Consider the following 20,107-nt stretch of genomic DNA (forward strand, 5'->3'; position numbering starts at 1 on the left):
TAAAAGCAACAGAGAGGAGCTTATTTGATTTCTTTGCATGAAGTTGGCGAGACTTAATTCCTCCACTTGTGAGTCTAAATCTCCCAGCTTGGGTCCCTCTCTACTTAATATCAAATGGATGAAGCTTTCAGGTAATGAAATAGACTTTTAAATGAGATATGAATAAAAGGGTGAAAATGTGATCACAGTTCATCCCTAGCACCCCCCATCCCTTCGGGTTTGTGTCTCTGCTGCCAGAAAGCATTACCTGCAGAAACACCGCCATTTCGGGCTCATCCATGAACTGGATTCCTGACTCCACCAACTTCGATACGTTCTCCAGGTGCTCAGAATACTTTCTGATAAGAGTCCGGACGTGCTCCAGTTTCTCCTCTTGTGTTCGGGTGATGGCTTGAGTCATTTCGGTCTTCCTCTCCTCCAGGATGCCGTATAGGTGATCGAACTTCTCACACAGGTCCTGTTTCTGCTTTCTGCAGCACTCCTGCCAGTTGGGTTAACGAAGGTTACAAATGGGTCGTGCGGGAAGTTGCCTGGACATTTTAGGAGATGAGAGCATTGACCTACAGAAGACATGTCCTTTTCCTTCCCCCTTCGGCTGTCTCTGTAGGTGTCAGCACTGTGCTAAAGTTTGAAAGCGGAATATCGCTGTTTAACTTTCTGAAATTCCATAATAGTCACCACCTATGACACACTTCTACCAGTGGAAATAGAATAACGAAAACAAACCAAAACCAAAAAAAAAAAAAAAAAAAAAAAAAAAAAAACCAAACCCAATTTCAAACAAGCAAACATAAAACAAGCCAACTCACATACCATTAAACAATTAGGGAAGGGATAGAGGATGCCTTGCTAGTTAAGGGTGCTGGTTATGCTTACAGAAGACCTGGGTTCAATTCCTGTCACCCACATGGTGGCTCACAACCATCAGTAGCCCCAGCTCCAGGGCATCCAATGTCCTCTTCTAACTTCTGTGGGAACAGGCAAAGCATTCAAACAATAAAATAAAAGGGTACAAAGCTTTTTTATGCATTTGTGGAGCATACTTACACTTGTAGACAGACCCAGAGCCTATTTCCAAGAATGACTCTATATCTATATCTATATCTATATCTATATCTATATCTATATCTATATCTATATCTATATCTATATCTATATCTATATCTATATCTACATCTATATCTATATCTATATCTATATCTATATCCATATCCATATCCATATCCATATCCATATCTATATCTAATCTACATCTATATACATATCTATAATATATCTATCTATATCTATCTATATTTATCTACCTACCTACCTACACACACACACACATATATATGTATACACACACACACATATGTATACACTCAAAACATAAGTAGAAATCGAGGCCTGGCAGCACAGGGGACAGGGTTTACTAAGCTGCAAGAGCGTGAGCTAAAGGTCCTGGTGAGATCACAGGTGTCAGACATAAGTTACTTGGGTTGCCACAGCAAGAAAGTGAAGTAAGACAACTGTATATCCCAACCTGCATGCAGCCCTGAGGCCCAGGACACAGGAACAGTCAGATCTTAAGACACTGGCACACACACACACACACACACACACACACACTCCTAAAGCTGGAAAAACCAAAGGCCGATGAATGGAAGAGCTGGACTGTTAGTTGTGATGTAACATGGACTCGTGAGGCATATAGTCACCACCTATGACACACCTACATCTGCTAAAGAGAGGGAAATGCTGGAATAAAGACCCTCTCTTACAATGTGTGTCAGCCTACTGCAATCTAATCTATAAGTATAAACGTGCATATTAGATGGCAGTTTAAGAACATGCCCATTCTGTAAACAAATAATAGAATAGTAGGTTTCCACCTAGGGTGTATGACCTCCCGAGACATGACTCTTAGACCAGGATTGTAGTACCAGTCATGAGTTCCCTAAACTTCTGTAAGAGTGTGTCTGGTTCCTCCCATGGTGTTGGGCATAGTTAATGTAGATACTCATAACTGGTCTAAGTGTTGAGAATAAGTGGGGGTTGGTTGCCTGTCCCTAAATGCTACATTTATGCCATTTCCTTATTCAAAGCCAAAGAACATCATAGAAGCAGGGATTGGGTGAGGGGGGGGCGGAATATAAGAGTCCAAGACAGGAGAAATGCTATAAAATGCTATCTTGTGGACATGACATGGCTGGGGCACTCCTGAACTCACAGAAGCTATAGTTACTTATCAAGACCTGCACAAGATCAAGCTGCTAGCATTGTTTAGGGGAAAAGGGCTTCTGAGTCTTTACCCTGGCTTCGGAGTGTTTCGAGGAATACTAAAAAACCGGCACCATCCTCACTAGCACCGGCTACTCTCTGGCCCGGTGGTTTTGCTGCCTCGATGGCTAGCCCCAGGCGGTGGTCTTTCCAGCTCCACTTCGCCTGACTCAGAGCCCCTTGTACCTTTCCAGCCATCTATCCCCTGCAACTAGCCGTCACAAATCCCTGTAACACAATAAATCAAAACTCTAGACGCTTATAATTATCAGTTTTATATATAAATAAATTCTCAATTCACAAGATGCCCACACAATAATTTCAGAGCCAATTGATGATGATACAAGCTGCCCACCTAGATTAGACAAGTTATCCCAACAGTTCTATCCTTTTATGATATTCATAGCTACCTGTGGCTATAGAAAGCCACGTGGATAAGGTTCATCCTCTTCTCATCCATCTTCTCTCCTCCTCCTCCTCCTCCTCCTCCTTCTCCTCCTCCTCCTCCTCTCTTCCTGCCTCCATCTCTGAAACTCTTAGCTCCTCCTTCCTTTTCCCTGTCCAATCACAGGCTTCTTGTTGTACTAATATTTAAATTAATTGGGGGAGGGAATTCTACTACATAGGAGCTATTGGCAGTTAATGGCTGCTGGGAGGTTGGATTCCTTTCAGGATTATTACCACTGCTAAGGTGTCCATGCTGCAGCGAAGAGCCCCACACGTGGGTTCCTGCAAACAACCTAAGTGAATACAGTAATATAAAAACAAAAAGTAGGAGAAAGTTTTGGGAAGAACATATTCAGAGAGAGGTATTGGGAGGAAGATATGATCAAAGTACATTATACCCATGAGATTTTTGTCAAAAAAATTTTTTAAAAATGCTTGGGTTTTGGGTTTTGGCTTCTTGTTGTTGTTGTTGTTGTTGTTGTTGTTGCTGTTTGATTCAAAGTTTCTTTATGTAGTTCTGGCTGTTCTGGAACTCACTATTTAGACCCAAATAATGAAAAAATTAAAACTTAAAACCACACATCAAATGAGGTACAAGAAGAAAGGAGGAGTGGCCCTTGGTTCTGGAAAGACTCAGTGAAGCAGTATTCGGCAAAACCAGAACAGGGAAGTGGGAAGGGGTGTGTGGGAGGACAGGGGAAGAGAAGGGGGCTTACGGGACTTTCCGGGAGTGGGGGGCTAGAAAAGGGGAAATCATTTGAAATGTAAATAAATTATATCGAATAAAAAAAATTTTAAAAAAACTGAAAAAAATGTCTGTGAACTGAACAAAGGCCATTTATTAGATCTACTATATCTAATTTCTAACAGAAAAGGGGCACATTCTCCTCTTGCCTATTTGGCCTTTAACATATTCTCTGCAGACTGTGACAAAAACAAAAACAAAAACCTTCCTCTGAAGTGTGAAAATTCAGCCTTCACCTGTGGAATCCTAACATTGGAACTCTGAAGCTTTGATAAAATATAATTTCTACGTAACCCAATGTGGTTACACAGGAAATGCTTTGGAATGGCAAGTCTCACTTATTCCTTCTGTTCCCTCTGTGCCTGACTTGGTGCCCTTCTATCTTGGGGACAGGATCACAAGAATGCTATCAACAAACAATAAACACCCTGACTATCAGTTTTCTTAGGTCAATCAAGGAACAGGCATTTACTACCTACTAAAATAGTCAATCATTCTGAATAAAAAACTTCCTGTGTCTCAGTAAATATGAACCTGCACTCCTCTACATGGTCACTGTGTAGTAACTGCCCTCCTCTCCATGGTCACAGTGTAGTAACTGCACTCCTCTCCATGGTCACAGTGTAGTAACTGCCCTCCTCTCCATGGTCACAGTGTAGTAACTGCCCTCCTCTCCATGGTCACTGTGTAGTAACTGCCCTCCTCTCCATGGTCACTGTGTAGTAATTGCCCTCCTCTCCATGGTCACAGTGTAGTAACTGCACTCCTCTCCATGGTCACAGTGTAGTAACTGCACTCCTCTCCGTGGTCACAGTGTAGTAACTGCAGGCTTCTCAGTGGTCACAGTGTAGTAACATGGAAAGTAGAACAGGGAAATGTGGCCTTCATGGGAAACTGTAGATTTCTTTGTATCTATGTCTCTGTAGATAGGAAACTTTGAAGGATGGTTATTGACTGAAAAAAAAAAAAACTGTGAGCACAAACATATTTTCCTCTTCTCCACAAAACATTGTTGTACTCCAGGATTTTTACCATAGTTCTTTATTATAGTACTTGATCATAGATTAGGGCCAATTTCCCATCCTTCCTCCCCTACTTCTCAATATAGCGATTTAAGTAAGATGCATAGTTCATGAACTTGCAAGTTTATTTTTTCATATAGCTTCCATTTTCTTCTTTTTGATGTCTCTGGTTTCTACGCTGTGTGTGTGCATGTGTGTGTGTGTGTGTGTGTGTGTGTGTGTGTGTGTGTGTGTACATGCATCTTGTACCTGCATGTGTGTGCTTAGCTAGTAAATTAAGATCACATACATTGGTTGCAGGACATAATCAATGTGGAACTGAGCTGGAGGCTCTCTCCCTGTGGAATAGTTTTCATAGGTGCTATTCAGGCTGCTGGGAGGGAAAAACCATCAACAACAGTCTTACTCATTAGTGAACTCTGCATGCTACAGGGTTTACTCCTCAAAACACCAAAGTTATGGAAACCACTTAACCTCATGACAATTGTCAAAAAGAAGTTGTGTATACAAATGACAGGTCAGATTGGATAATTGGTGATGTCTCTCTAACTCTCCAGCTCCAAGGCTCTGTAACTTAGAAATGTGGAGATATTTTTTTGATGTTCTTCAAGCTACAACATTCCTCTCTCCATTCCCAGCCAGTTTTCGAGTGTCACCAACAGAAGTAAGACATAAACATGAGACCCAGTTTAGGCATGTGCCATAGGCAAGGCCGAAGAATTCTCAAGTGATTATGACTGCTGCCTTCACCATGTAAGGAGTACAGCTCTGTGTCTAAAATAGCCCGAAGATAACGCCGGAGCCTGGCCACTTGTCACTGACAACTGCCGTGCCACCACCCATGTATGTCTCCACCACATTCCTCCAGCATTCATCTGGACACACTTGTGCAGAAATGCAGCTGCATGTGAGATACAGCACTTCAAGAGTCCCATTCCACCCACCACCACCACCAAAGAGAAGACAGACATCAAGCTAATAATACTGAACAAAGAACCATCTTAAGTGAAATGCAGATAGCAAACCCAAGCATTCGTTGGCAAGCCTCCAGTTAATAACACTTAGAGAAGTCCCATGAACACAGAGCAGAATGTTTCTAATAAAGGAGCAAACTGAACCATTAGGCTCAGGCCGAGCTTCAGCCTCTGCCCTCTCAGCCTGGTCTCTTGCTCATCCGTGTATAACTCTGTATTGACCAGAGTTTGAGGTCTCCCAACTGATGCTCATGCTGCTGAATTGCATTATTCCTTCTCCTGAGGAGGATCGTTACGTGACACGTGGCATTTATAAACTGCTTGCTATTTATATCATTGGCACCATGGCTTTTCTGGGCTGGTCCAGACCCTGTAAAATCTCCCTAGGTAAGCCCTGTGAAGCTCGAGGACAGGAGAACATAGACTCAGGAAAGTCATGGGGCTTGATGAGCAGAAGTTTAGCTGACTGCACTCTGCAAATAGCGTGAATGCAGGAAGTGTTCTTTCTCCCTTTCTACCAGTATTTGGAGTTCTCACAAGAAGAGAGTAAATGCCAACTTCCCATTCATTCGCAATTTTCTTCCTGGGGTGAGCTGCTCGACTTTGCCACTTTGACTAAGCAGGACCCTGATAATCTTCTTACTGCATTTACAACAGACTCTAGTAAGTCACCTTGTCATTCAGACAAGCGTACACAGTCCGTGATGATTCCAGGTGGCATGATATACCACTAATTTCCTTGAATGTGCTCTTTCCCCCAATTTTATCATCACAACCGTGTAAAATGGTATTACCATGCCACCATAAAGCAGGGAAGTTGAAGAACAAATAACATAAAGCTGTTCCATCTCCCATCACCCTGTGAGGGTTATAGGCATGAAAGGTGGATGCTCACCTGGTCTCAAACCTTTTGAAACCGAGCATAGGAATCACATTTAATGATCCCTACATCTCCACATGAAACACATGTTTATTCACACATCTGCTCATTCACAACTGGTTGTTACTAGCTATTAAAATAGCAGACTCACTTGACAATAGTGGGAAACAGAGAAATACATAAATAAGGCATTGGAAATTGCCAGGCAAGATGGTTTATGTCTCTATTCCCAGTATTCAGAAGGCAGAGAAAGGACATTACCATGATTTCAAGGCCAACCTAGGCTACAGCTGATAATCTGTCACAAACAAACAAATAACAAAACTTCCAAATCCAGTCCTGCTATTAAAAGTCCTGGTCCTTTAGTATTTTCCTCTTGACTATTCCTCCCATGAAAGTACTAGTTAGACATGAATGTAAACATTCAAAATGGTCATGTATAAAACAATATATTCTACACAATATGCATAACCCTATACCAATGATGCCTTGTTTTTTTAATCTTATTTCTTAAGAAGTCCAACAACTGAAATAAACACATGAACATGGATAGATTTTATTTTTCTTCAAAGCACTGGGAACTGAACTAGGTGACTTTGTGTACCTGAAAATCACTCTTCATCCTCAGCCAGTTTTTATTTTTGTTTTATTTTTATACAGGCTACTCTAGAACTTCTAATCCCCCTGACACACCTTCCTGAGTCGCTGGGATTAGAGGTGTGTGTCACCAAACCTGGTATGAAAATTAACACTTTAAAGACCACCAACCTCTTAATGACTTGGAAGAAGTGATAATATGCCTTCTTTAGAAATCTGTAGAAAAGTGTGCCGTGTTGGATGGAGTCATTACCGGTAAGAAAGGGTGATGACTCTGACCTTGGCTATTCTCCACACTGTCCCTAACTAAACCCCTTCTGCTGATTTAGCTTTAAACCTGTACTTTCTTGGCTTGCCCTCAAGTGTAACTAGAGACAGCTGCTTCCCGCTGAGACCCTGGCTGGCCTCTGTGAGAGATGCCTGTTGTCCTCCCTAACACAGCAAGAATCAAATTGTTTCCCCCGCTCAAGACTTCAGTGGACCACAGGACTTTCCACACATCTTTTGATGTCTTTATCCCAGACAGGAAGCCAGACTCTCCACAGAGAGTCCCAGGAGGTGGCAAGAGATTGCATCTCTCAACACAAGTAACAGGCTATTTATAGCACACCAGACTCAGCCTAGCCCACAGTAGACTGCTGATTCACGGCCAGTGACTGACTGATCTTCATTGTAAATAAGAGGAAACAGTTTATATTGTCCATTTCTGAATCTCCTGGGCTCTCCACTAAGAGAAAACATTTCTTCCGTAAGTAAATCTCCATGTATCAAAGATATTTTTAGTAATATGAGCATGGAGAAGAAAGGAAATTTATTTTGGTGATGCGCAATTCTAAGATGGGATGATTACAACTAACTGAAGTCCTGAAGCCATCCTCTAGGAAATGGCCTTAGACTGATAATAGAAAAGTAATAAGGCTACACACTTCATGCCAGGTACTGTGATGAGCATCTTCATTGAGTCTGTAATCTCTGCAGAATAAGTGTGATTGTGCCCTCTTCACAGAAAAGGAAAGCAAGACAGCGGACCAGCTTACAGTAATATGGATGGGTCTTAAAAACATAATTCTAGATTCGAAACACAAAGAAACTACCATGCAATAGCACTTGTAAAATTGCTGGCTTGAACAAGAATGGTGCCCACAGGCTTGTGTATGTGAATGTTTGGTCCCCAGTTGGTGGACCGTTTTCTGGAAGGATGAGGAGGCCTGGCCTTATTGGAGGAAGAGTGTCAACGGGGGTAGGCTATAAAGTTTCAAAAGCCTGGGCCAGGCTCGGTCTCTCTGCCTTGAACTTGAAGATAAGATGTAGGTTCTCAGCTACTGCTACAGTTCCATCCCAGCCTGCTGCCATGCTCCTCACAATAACTGAGATGTAATGAACCCCTGAAACTGTAAGCAAGTCCTCAGTTAAATGCTTTCTTTTATAAGTTGCCTTGGTCATGATGTCTCTCTCTTCCTAGCAACAGAAAAGTAACTAAGACACACATATATAAAACAATCTATATTTTATAAGAATGCACACGCACAGGGAACGAGAGGTAACGAGAGAGGCCTAAACACAACAATGAGGAGGGTGTACCAAAAGTTGAGTGTTTAGTACCTCAGCCTGTTAGCCACTATCGGGGGAGATTTTTCTCCTCCTCAGGGTCCTCATGATGACTGCCAGGAGAGCACAGGTGTTTAGCTCACACCTTTACAAGACTTCCTGAAGCACCAGTCAGCCTATCTGAAGACTGTTTAGGTTGCCATCAAGAAATCTTGTTAGACAGTAGCAACAGTACTCATTTCCCTCGCTGGCTGCCGGTTCGTCTTGTTGCTAATCTTTCAAAAGGAGTTGACTGAGGAAGAGCACGCATGCAACAACGGTCTGAGCAACTATGGTAAAAAAAAAATCTACCTCATCAAGCTGCGAGGTAAGTTCTCTAAAGCACCAGGAAGTGTTTCAGAGATATATCAGGGAGCAGGGAAAGAATGGAACACTGGGAGGGGATTTCTAGTGCATTGCCGAGACACTCACTATGCCCTCGCGGTGTCAGGATCGGTTTTGATTCCCTTTGAACCAGCTGACTTACCTCAATAGTTTTGCAGGTGTCCTCCAGTTGGCTGATCACGCCCTGGATTCTGTCGTTGCTTCCCACAAGTACAGCAATACCGTCACTGAGCTCTGACTAACGAAGAGAAAACAAGACTCAAGATAGTAGGGCTTTTCTCGTCATGGACGGTACGGCCTGCCCACAGCATCGCCCTCAAGGGCAGTTTATCCCTAAGGAGTAAACAAGCCTACAAAGAAGCCCCAAGCTCATGGATTCCTCCCGAGACGTGTTGTTACCATGGGTGAAGAAGAGGACGCGGTCATGAGCTTCATCTCCAGTTCAGGTTGGTGGGATTGCTGAGTGCGACCCCTCCAGCCTCTGGCCCCAGAAAAGAAGTCTGAGGATGAAGGTGGCCAAGGAAAGCCAGATTTTCTGTCATTATTAATTAAGGTGTTAATTAAGTACCTATAAGAAGTATGTGTAGGATATGACTCCTTATACAAAACCCAGAAAATATAATTAATCCCATCTAAAGACTGAGGCTGGAGTCAGTCATGAGGAACCTGTGAGCCTCTTGATTTTGCAAGCAAATTTTGATATGTGCTTGGCTCTGTGTGGGAAGAGGCTCCACAATTTTAATGTTATTGATGGAGAACTAGATTCTGTTAAAAACCCAAAGAAAGCCTAATTGTAAGCTATCACTAATAGTATATTGAAGTTGGAGCCTGCTCAACATTGCGTAAGTGGAACAATGTGACAGACACAGATATGGAACTCAAAATGAATTTTTTTGTCTATTGCAGTTCAGGACTAGTTTTACTTGAGTGGTCAATGCAGTAAATATTCACCTATCGGGTGTATGTGTATTTCAATCCTACTATGCTAACACAGTAAGATACATGCAAGTGCTCACTAGACTGTGGCACAAACTTAAAACTGTAACATATGACTGGCTTTCGCAGAGACAATACAACTTTAAATTGTATTTTAAAATTCCTGTTTTTTGACCCCAAAAGTAGTTTCCTGTTCCTTTTTACCCTCCTCCTAAACTAGACTTGGAGCCACAAGGAGTGCAAAATGGGGACTTGGGAAATCTGGCCCTCATCTCCCTTTGGCCTAAACGCCTCCAGGTTACTGAGAAAGACGTATAACCAATATAAACCTGAATTTTCCCACATTTGAAAGCAGAGGTCTAATAAACCTGGGTGTAAGGCATTTGAAACCCATAGTCTTCTCTACATGTGAGCGGTAACACAGAAACCTATTAGTAAACAAGAAGCTACTCTGACCAAAGAAAAGGCTGGGACTCCTACTTCCTGTCCTTCTGCCCATCCCATGGATTCACAGTTCTACCATGCTGGGCCTTGGAGCTAAGGGGTAGGGGCAAAGAAAATAAAAAATAAGTTAAAAACAAATAACAGCTACAAATACAAATCATGGTTGCTGGTCTTAACAGGTGTCACAGAGTTTGGCTTCCAAATTGATTTCAACTCTGGTCTCTGATATAAAATTGAAACCAGTGATTCTAAGTGAAAGAAATTGAGATGTGATGGACCTATTGACACACACACACACACACACACACACACACACACACACACACATCTTTACCTGCATATATGTGTAAATTCTACACGGCTGCTGCATGGTTCAGGGCTGATAAGATACTATAAAGACTGTGTTGAGTTAGAGTGAGGAGGTTCAGATCTAGTTCCTGGGGTGAGGGGCGTGTACTACATTCAAAGAGTGCTTTGAAGACCAGCGGGAGGCACAGACTTTAAGCTATTTTGTAGCTGTGTGCCATTATTATGAGTCTCATACACAAGGAATTGGTGAGAAAAGGCTTTGAAGAAGGCAAGAGAACATTTATTGATAAACAATAAAAGGGAGAGTGAAAACCATCTCATTCTTATCTGCAGGTTTGACTCCAAGTCATCTTTATCAGCTTGTATTTGATCAGCCCCCTAACGCTATATATCTTTAGCCACCTCTGAAGGTCACAGAGAGTGACCCAACCCTTCTGTACTTTTTTCTCATTTTTCTCTGGCCACTCCTCTGGACAACTCCATAACCTTGAGGGGAATGGAATTTGAGACAAACTGTAAGACAATTTCCTGTGAGGCCTTCCATTTCCTGTGGGCCTTCCACTTCCTCTCAGGTCTACTACTTCCTATGAGGCTTCCACTTCCTGTGAGGCCCTCTACTTCCTGTAGGGCCTTCTACTTCCTGTGAGGCCTTCTACTTCCTGTGGGGCCTTCCATTTCCTGTGAGGCCTTCTACTTCCTGTTGGGCCTTCCACATCTATCCTCCCCTTTGTTGCAGTCCCCTCTTTGGTCACACGGAGCTAACTCACTAGTGCTTACAGTGGGCTGAGGAGAGGAATTGAACTCCCTACCTTCTGCCTCTGGAAGACATGAGTCAGGGGAGCCACCTGGCAGTCCTTATGAGCGCCAAAAACCTTGCACAAGGAGCAGGTGGGCACTTCACAGTTCAGACAATAGATGTTGATGCGTTCCTCTTCATGCTCCTCACACATGGGCTGGTCCAATTTTTTTTCTGGCCTGGGAGGAGGTAAGAAGATAAGTAGCTATCAGCCTCCACCAGGGCGAAGCAGAGGGGTGGCAGCTTATCAGTAGCTTCCCTTTGCAAACCCTATTGGTCCCTAACCTTCCAACCCTATCCTGAAGACTCCCAGAGCCCTTTCATGTTTAGTTGGGTGGGAAGTGCTGTCAAACCTCCATCTGCTTGAGCACTTGAGACCAAATTTTATAGTGTGTTTGCCTCTGTTCAAAATTTAAAAACTGCCCCGTGGAATTCCTGAAAGCTCAACACTGGTCTCCGGCCAGCATTTGGAACTCACTCCGGCTCTGTGCCCACAGATGAGCTTGCAGGTGTCTCATGTGATCTTCCTATGGTGAAGAAGTGGAAGCTACTGATAAGCTGCATCTCGTTTTAGACTAGTGGAAGTGCTCCATGCTACCCCTCTGGCCTCTAGCCCCAGAAATCGTTCCCACCCACAAGTCTGAGAATTGAGGGGCCAAGAAGAAACAGAACTAGGTAGCTGTGGGTGTAGCTTCCTTACATAAAACCCAGAATATTTTATGTATCCCATATAAAGACTGAGTCTGGCAAGATGGCTTAATGGGTAAGGAAGGGCACTTGCTACCAAGTCTGCTGGTCTCAGTCAATCCCAGGTCCTACATGTAGAAGGAGAGAACTGACTCCTGTAAGTTGTCCTCCCTGTGAGTATCTATTACACACACACACACACACACACACATACACACACACACACTATAAACAAGTACACATAAATCTTTTAAAGTTAAGGCTCAGATTGTTAGAAATTGAAAATAAATCCAAGTTCAGAAGTTTCCTCATATTCCTAAATATAGCTATTTAGAAGCATCTCACTACAGCCACTACGTTTTTTTCGTTGCTATTGAAATACGTTTCTTAACCACAAGATTATATGAATGTGAAATCAGTTTATCAAGTAATGGACAGGATTGCTAAAATCTGGAATAGAACACCAAACTATGAATTGCTTATAGTGAGAATGAAAAGTACTGATGCGAAGGTTTTGTTTCAAGTGTGCGTGTGAATTATATATGTGCACTGCATAATGTAAATGTACATATGTGAGACCAACATATATATATACATATATACATATACACATACACACATATATATATATAATATCATTCAGATGTGAATGATATATTGCAATGTAAAACATACTTCTACTGTGGGTCATGAATCCAAGTGTTTGAACACCATGGTATTGGCAAGTTCGATTATGTAACTGCAGGCCCAGGCTCAGAAGGCAGAGGACATAATGTTATGTCTCTACTGTACTGGATAGTATTTGACATTGGCACCAATAAATGCTGGGAAATATCTAGGTCTGCTATGGTAGCTTCATGAGGTTCTAGGCCCAAGATTTTACAAGAGGAATTTTTGGCTGGTCCATAGCTGCATATATTCAGGAAATCTATCTATCCCTCCTGGTTCACTCACATATCTGGGACTCAAGCAAGGAAGCATGGCCATGAATGGGAAGATTGTTTCCCTTCCCCAGGTTTGTCCCAGTCTTTTTTTTTCCCCTTTTCCTTTCTTTTCTGAATAGCCTGTGCCTAGAGCAGTGTCTCTTCCCCCACAACTAAGCTGGCTGGCAACTCCCAACTCTTTCGATGGCTACTCCGGCCTTTGTTCCTGTGAACAAAAAGGCGCCTCACCTCGACTACCGACACTGCCCCAAGGCGGTTTTACCCGACTCCCAACACAGACTCGCCAGTCTGAAGGCAGGCGACCCGCTGAGACCTGGAGCTAAAGAAAATTCACAGCCCCGCCTTTGATGTGACCGACTTCTGGGAGGGGTGGTTGATTCCCCCATGACTATGTAACATGCCTTAAAAATATTAAAGTCAGTCTTGACCGGATTTCCCGCCTTGACTCAAATCTCTTTCGCCTTAACCTCAAAATTCTCTTTCAGGCAACCCAGTTCACATGTAGCCGCAGGCGGTCTACAGAGCAGAGCCTCACGGAGAAGAGCCCTGCTGAAATATTGAGAGGAAACCAGAATTTATAGAGAATTTGAGGTCATCTGGAGAGTAGGATTCACAAGCTGGCCTCTGCCTGATCAAAGCCATCCTGTACATTATGTTAACTTGGGCTTTGCTGGAGTCTGGAGCATATTTGCTGGAATACAACAGCACAGGCATGCTAATGCCCTTTATCTTCCTAGGTAGGTCCAGATTAGCCCATATTGCTAATGCCCTTGTGCTGTTATGATGTCAGCAGCTATGAGGTTACAAAGCTGGACTGCAGGAAACACACACGTATTGAGCACGTGGAAACAGCCAGACTGTTATATTTTATTTTTTCTCATGATTCAATTTACTCTTCTTTTCTCATAATACATTGAGAATTGCCTCCTTTATTTTGTTAGTAGTTTTGTTGTTGGTTTGGCTTGGTTTGGCTTTTTGCTTTTGCTTTGTTTAGGGACAACATGGGTCTAAAGTCACCAATGTCTTCTAAATAAGTACATAAGCAAAATCCTGCATGCAACTTACACCAAATAACAGATCGGAAACAAGTTGGGCACAGAGGATTGAGGCTGGAAGCACTGTCTCTTCGAATGGCTGAGAACGCAGTGCGGTTCCAGGCTCGGGGCGAGTGTTGGAAGTGCCGCTCACTGTTCCGTACTGTGGGGACCTGCACATTGTTCTCTCCTGTCTGCTAGGTCTCTGGGGTTAGCACAACCTTCACTGAAGATTGAACGGGAGTCCTGGTGAGGAGGTTCAGTTAATGCTGCTGTGTTAAAGGGAGCTGAAAGTGGAATTCCAGCTCAGTTTCTGCACGTGTTGGTGTATGGCCTTAAGTGCAGGATGAAACCTTCGACACCAGTTTCTCTCATTTAGAAAAAGACTAAGGGTCTTCTGACTAGGTGTGGCGAAGGAGCAGAGTCATCGGTGTTTCCTGTGGGAACCTCCGTAAGGAGAGCAAGGAAATAATACATAACACATAAAACAATAAACACAAAAGGCAACATGACAACGGATAGACGTCTGCCAAGTGCTGAAAACTGGAAACATCTAGATAATTCCTGCTGATTTTCCGCTAGACAGATGTTTACAGGAAGCTGGGAGTCCTAGGACGTTTCAGGAACTGCAGCCAGAATCTGTAGTAGAACTGCTATGGGATATGGTGAAGGTGTGGGTATAAGGGCAGGACAGCTGATGAGGAAGACGTTTTAAGAGACTGCATACGTAAATGTGCTCCATAAAGCAACACTGTAAGCCAAGAGAGGACGACATGGGGTGAAGGGGAATAAACAAGAGCAATTCCTAGGCAGAGAGTAGGGCAGAGCACTGAAAGGCCTCACTCTGCAGCAGAAGGCTGATAGTCAATGCCTAACACAGAAAAGCAAAAACAGGGAATAGGAACATCACGGTAAGATACACATGGGAAGGGAGAGTTGTCTCAATGGTTAAAAGCTCATATTGTTCTTGCAGAGGACCAGAGTTTGTTTCCTAGCACCTGTGTGGTAAGCTTATCACTGTGCATAACTCTAGTTATGGGGGAGTAGGCACTCTCTTTTGACCTTTACAAGTGTCTGGCACATACGTCGTACACATACATGCATCCAGGCAAAACATGCATACATATAAAATAAAATCAAAAATCTAAAAATTTTTGGTTTTGTTACAAAAAGACAAACCAGCAACACAGTTGTCATTGGTGATAAACAGCAGGATGTAGCTAGGAACATTAAGTTATAGCATTTGGGAAGTGAGAGTTGAGAGTGTGAGAGACCCCCACACATATGTAGCAGATGTGCAGCTCGGTTTTCACCTGGATGTGGAACAGCTGGAGCAGAGGCTGTCCCAAAAGATGTTGCCTGTCTGTGAGATATGTTCTTCTAGCTGGACTGCCTTGTCTGGCATCAGCGGGAGAGGTTGCACTGAGCCTCACATAGACTTGAAGTACTAGGGTTGGGGGAACCCCCAGGAAGCCCCCCACCTGCTCAGAGAGAAGGAGACAGGGGCACGGAGGAAGGATTGTGGGAGAGGATGACTGGGAGGAGGCAGTGAATGGGATGTAAAGTGAATAAGCAAAAAATAAATAAAAACGAAAAAATAAAAATTTTAAGGAGCGTGAGAGAGAAAGATAGGGACAACTCTTCTCAGACTCTTTTAGTCTTTTAGTCTTAAGACTCTTTTAAAATTAAAATATTTACAAATTTCACTCCCATTGGAGCATTTAAAAGGGCTGGGGAAATGTCTGAGTCAGTAGAGTACTTGCCCTGCAAGTGTAAGAACCTGAAATTAACTCTAAGCATCCTTACAGACCCCCCCCTCTCTCTCTCACACACACACACACACTCACAAACACAATTTGGTAGGGTGATGATAGAAGCCACCTCAGAGATTTGGGGGAAGATCTAAGACTCACACCTGATTCACAAGTAAAGCTTCTGAACAGAGTGTAACACACAACACTGAGTCATTTTGTTAATCATATTAACAAATTAGCCACTGTGTTCAATAATAATATTAACCAAATTAGTACCTTCTCCTGCCCAGTCCAAACTGGAGAGTGCATCACCATACAGAATGCTAGATAAGGCCAGCATTTGTCAAGAGTCCAGCTCTTCTGTATGAGGCCAAGGTTGAACGACAGCTCAAAAACCCACTGCGGCAGTGTTTCCCCGTTCTGTTGACAGTACTAAAGTCTATACCTGGGGACAGTGTATTCTGTATACTCGGTTATTCTAAGGTCGCCTAATATATCTCAAGGCTTGGGATTCAGGTCTATTATGATTCCCAGTTTCAGTAACAGCCAGTTTTATGTGACTAAGCCCCTTCTAGGCAACTCCAAAAACAACTTGAGTTTAATAAACAATGTCAGAAGTTGATAATCACAAAAGTATCCCTGTTTCAGTGGGCTTTTTCTTTAGTGGTAGGGATTTGACTCACTGTGTCTCTACCGTTTGCTCCCCAGCCCTTGAAGGGGCACCAGGCTGACTTCATTGGTAAGATAGTTTTACTAACACACGGTTTAACATTTCCTGTCCTCTAGATTTCATAGGAAATACTATTATGTTCATATTTGAAGTTCCCACCAGGTGAGTAGAGGGACAGAAAAATCATTGTAATAAATAAAACATAGAATACTCTGGTATGCTTGTCTGTGTTGCTTACAGAGCTAACGTTGTGGAGTCCCTACTCTGTGAAAGGCACTGGATGTGATGCTGAAACCGTTGTCACAGAAATGCCTTTAAATAATTGGATACTGTCTAGTTGCCAGCGTAATCTCTTAAGGAGACATCATCTCTCCCTTCCCTCCCCTCCCTCCAAACCCTCCCATCTACCCTCTTCCTCCTTCATACTCATGGGCTCGTTTTACATTGGTATTGCATGATATACGTGTATGCATTTCTAAATAAGACCTTCTCAGGTTATACAATTTTACTGTTAGCATGTTTTTAGGCATGGCTGATGCTGTTGGGTAACCCGTTGGCGTGTTCTTCCGGGGGAAGACAGTCCCTGCTCTCAGCACTGCTTGGCTGCCTGTAGCTCTTTGTGAGTTGAAGCCTTGTGGTCATTCCCCATCCACTTTTGCATGTCTGTTGTTGTTTTCCTTGTCTGGCTCATGTGTAAGCAGCCCTGTTGTGCGGGCAGTAATGGGGGTGGCTTCTGACATTAATAGGAAACACAGTCTCATGCAAACTCTGCTGGCTCTTAAGGTTCTTTCCACCCCTTCTTTGGTAATGTTGCCCAAGCCTTTGGTGTGGGAATGGTTTGCAGATGTATCCACTGGGATAACTGTTGGACACAACAAAATACAAAGCATTCTGATCCTGATCGGTAACAGGGTCACACTTTCCTTCTGGTGAAGCGATTAGGAGGCAAGGGAAACAGGTGGCTGTGGTGGGCCTTCAGCCGTTCCTCCGCACTTCCGGCTATAGCCTGGTGCTATCTAATTTAGTTCTGAATCTTGAGCAGAAACTGATGGCCATAATAATCACAATAATTACATGTTACATTAATTGAACAACTTTCCTCCAAAGAGTGCATGGCGTTTATAGCCCTGCAGATGTTTAATAAGCACAGGCCTCTTGTAATAAGGATCACAACGGGGCCATTTCTACACAATTTCCGTACGGCTACCAACGTTTTTGACTCAAATGACCTGTGTAGGATAGAGATAGGGGTCTTTACACCCTGCCTTTTAGGAATAAACTCTAGTTTCATCCCCATGAATATAAAGCTTATGTGGTGTGATAAATAAGAGGACTTTCTAAATGTTCTAGTGAATGGATGCGTGTGGCACGCGAATCAATCAGCAAGTCCGTGCTATTTAGTATTTAGTAGCAGAGAAACTGCCTGAAATGCATTCCCCTTCTCATTTCTGTAAATGACACTCCTGAAGACCAGCTTTGTTTAGGTTTTGCCTTGAACGTCCCAAAGAGCCAGTATCATGAGAGTTAATGATGCCAGAGTGTTTTTAAAGTGTGTTACTGTTGTTTAGACTGCTATAAGGCAAGATACCTAGGAACTGGGATATTTTGTTTCTTAACTTATATACATGTTTGTGCTAGAGGTTTTCTGTATCAAAGGATGTGGAGTTTAGGAACTGGCAATATGTCATCATGTCTATTGTGTTTTATAAAAATGAAAGCCAGGGATGTGTTTGGTGGAGTCTTGGTATGGTGTGGGGAAGGGGGTGCCTCTGTGGGCCCATGCTGAAGCTTCCCTTCTCCCTGAGGTGCCAGCCATGGGAGATAGGAGAGGGAGAGGGAGGGGAGGAGGAGGGGGAAAGAGAAGGGGGAGGGGAGAGGGAGGGGAAGGGAAGGGGAGAGGGAGGGGGAGGGAGAAGGGGAGGGGAGGGGGAGGGAGAAGGGGAAGGGGAGAGGAAGGGAAGAGGGAGGAGAGGGGGAGGGAGAAAGGGAAGGGGGAGGGGAGGGGAGGGGAGAGGGAGAGGGAGGGAAAAGGGGAAGGGGGAGGGAGAAGAGAGGGGGAGGGGAAGGGGAGGGGGAGGGGAGGGGGAGGGAAGGGGAGAGGGAGAGGCCATGAGCACCACGTGGAGGGGGGAGGGGAAGGAGGAGAAAAGGCACAGAACAGAAAGAAGGTAAGAAAGCAAGAGAGCAAGAGAGGAAGAGGGTGAGGAGGGGGCGAGCAGCCCCTTTTTAGAGAGTCAGGGATACCTGGCTGTTGCCCGGGTAACTGTGGGGCGGAGCCTAGAAGAAAGGCTAACATCTACAATGAATGTAACACAAGGCTGTGGGGTAGATGCCACCTCTGTCGACAGGACTCTCTTTGGTGGCACGGAAGCATGCGCACTAGCTCCCTTCTTTGCTCCACAGGCAGCTCCGTCTCATTGAGAAGGGGTGATGTGGAAAAGCCTTTTAGTGGACAGTTAACACTTGGCTGGTAACAAACACGCAGTGTATCAACCCACTAAGACGAAAACAAAGCATCCAATAAGTCTCGCTCTCGGGTCAGCTCTTACCTGGTGGACTCCTGCTTGTAGATATCAATGATGTTTTCCACGAGCAGGTTCCTCTGCAGTCCATAGACCCCATGTCTGTCTAACACCACCTCATGCCTGCAGGATGGACAGCGGAAGCGGCCCCCCGAGGCCACAGTGGTGCCTCCTCTTGTGGGTAAGTACGGGTTGGAGGCCTGTTCTTGCCAAGCAAGAGAAAAGGAACTGAGTAATCCCACAGACAGCTTTTTGGAGACTTATTTTCACTCTCTGACACTACACACAATACGAATTCCTCGGGGCTTCCTGTACGTGGTCCTGAAACACAAGCCCTCCCTGGTCCACAGCCAACTTCAGTACACCCTGGCCAGCAAGAGGCAGCTTTCCCCTGTGTTTTCCTACCCCAGAGTTCGAAGCAGCAGCTCCAGTGCTCAGGCCTGAGCAGTAATTCATGTTCAACTCTTAAACAGATTCAGTGGATCATTTTTGGTTTAGTACAGACAAATATGGTTCTTAGAATTAAAACACAGTAGGGTTTGTGAGGAGCAGGTTGACGACTAAATCTGGGGAAACAATTCAAATACACTAACAGCCTCAGAGAGCTCTCTAAGGGAACTGGCTTTGATCTCAAACACTGATGCAGGAGCGAGGGACACTCTAGAGCTTCTGAATTCCAAACAGACCTACCTGGAAGATGTCGCTGGCACATTTCCTGCACAGGTTGTGCTGGCAGGGGAGGATAACCACGGGCTTGGTGAACATCTCTAGGCAGATGGGGCAGATCAGCTGCTTTTCCAGGTTATCCATGGTCTGCTGCTCTTTGGAGAAAGACTTGTAATTCAGAGAAGTGCTCATTTCCTAGCCGTCCCTGAGCGCTGCAGGGGGAAGGGTGCTCCTGAACGGCTTCTGTAAGTGTTTCCTGGAAATAATTCCAAGGACTGTATGATCAAGAGTCCTTTATGCCTCTCTCTGTAGAGGACATTGTTCTAGGCCTGGTCAGAATGGGCGATGGAGCTGTTTTTAGCAACCCAAGGTCACGTGACCCTGGACTGACTTGTCCATATAAGCCAGTGACAGGAGGATTGATTCTGACAGGTGATGGAGAACAGGAGACAACATTCTTGCCCTGGGGAGAAAGAGAGTGGGTGG

General features: G+C 44.0%; 1 protein-coding gene across 2 annotated transcripts in view; it reads right to left on the minus strand.

Moving 5' to 3' along the window:
* The window catches only part of Trim55 (tripartite motif containing 55), a 43,069-nt gene extending 23,256 nt beyond the window's left edge, over positions 1–19,813 (minus strand). For both annotated transcript variants that reach the window (XM_052180759.1, XM_052180760.1), the window contains exons 1-5: positions 19,646–19,813; positions 18,983–19,155; positions 11,358–11,523; positions 9,002–9,097; positions 248–481 (exon numbers count right to left, since the gene is read on the minus strand). In XM_052180759.1, the coding sequence (XP_052036719.1) occupies positions 248–481; positions 9,002–9,097; positions 11,358–11,523; positions 18,983–19,155; positions 19,646–19,813 (837 nt within the window). The remainder of the gene's footprint in view (positions 1–247; positions 482–9,001; positions 9,098–11,357; positions 11,524–18,982; positions 19,156–19,645) is intronic.
* Positions 19,814–20,107: the final 294 nt, after the last annotated feature.

The sequence above is a fragment of the Apodemus sylvaticus genome, chromosome 4, assembly GCF_947179515.1.
Source record: "Apodemus sylvaticus chromosome 4, mApoSyl1.1, whole genome shotgun sequence".
In the NCBI taxonomy this organism is placed as follows: domain Eukaryota; kingdom Metazoa; phylum Chordata; class Mammalia; order Rodentia; family Muridae; genus Apodemus; species Apodemus sylvaticus.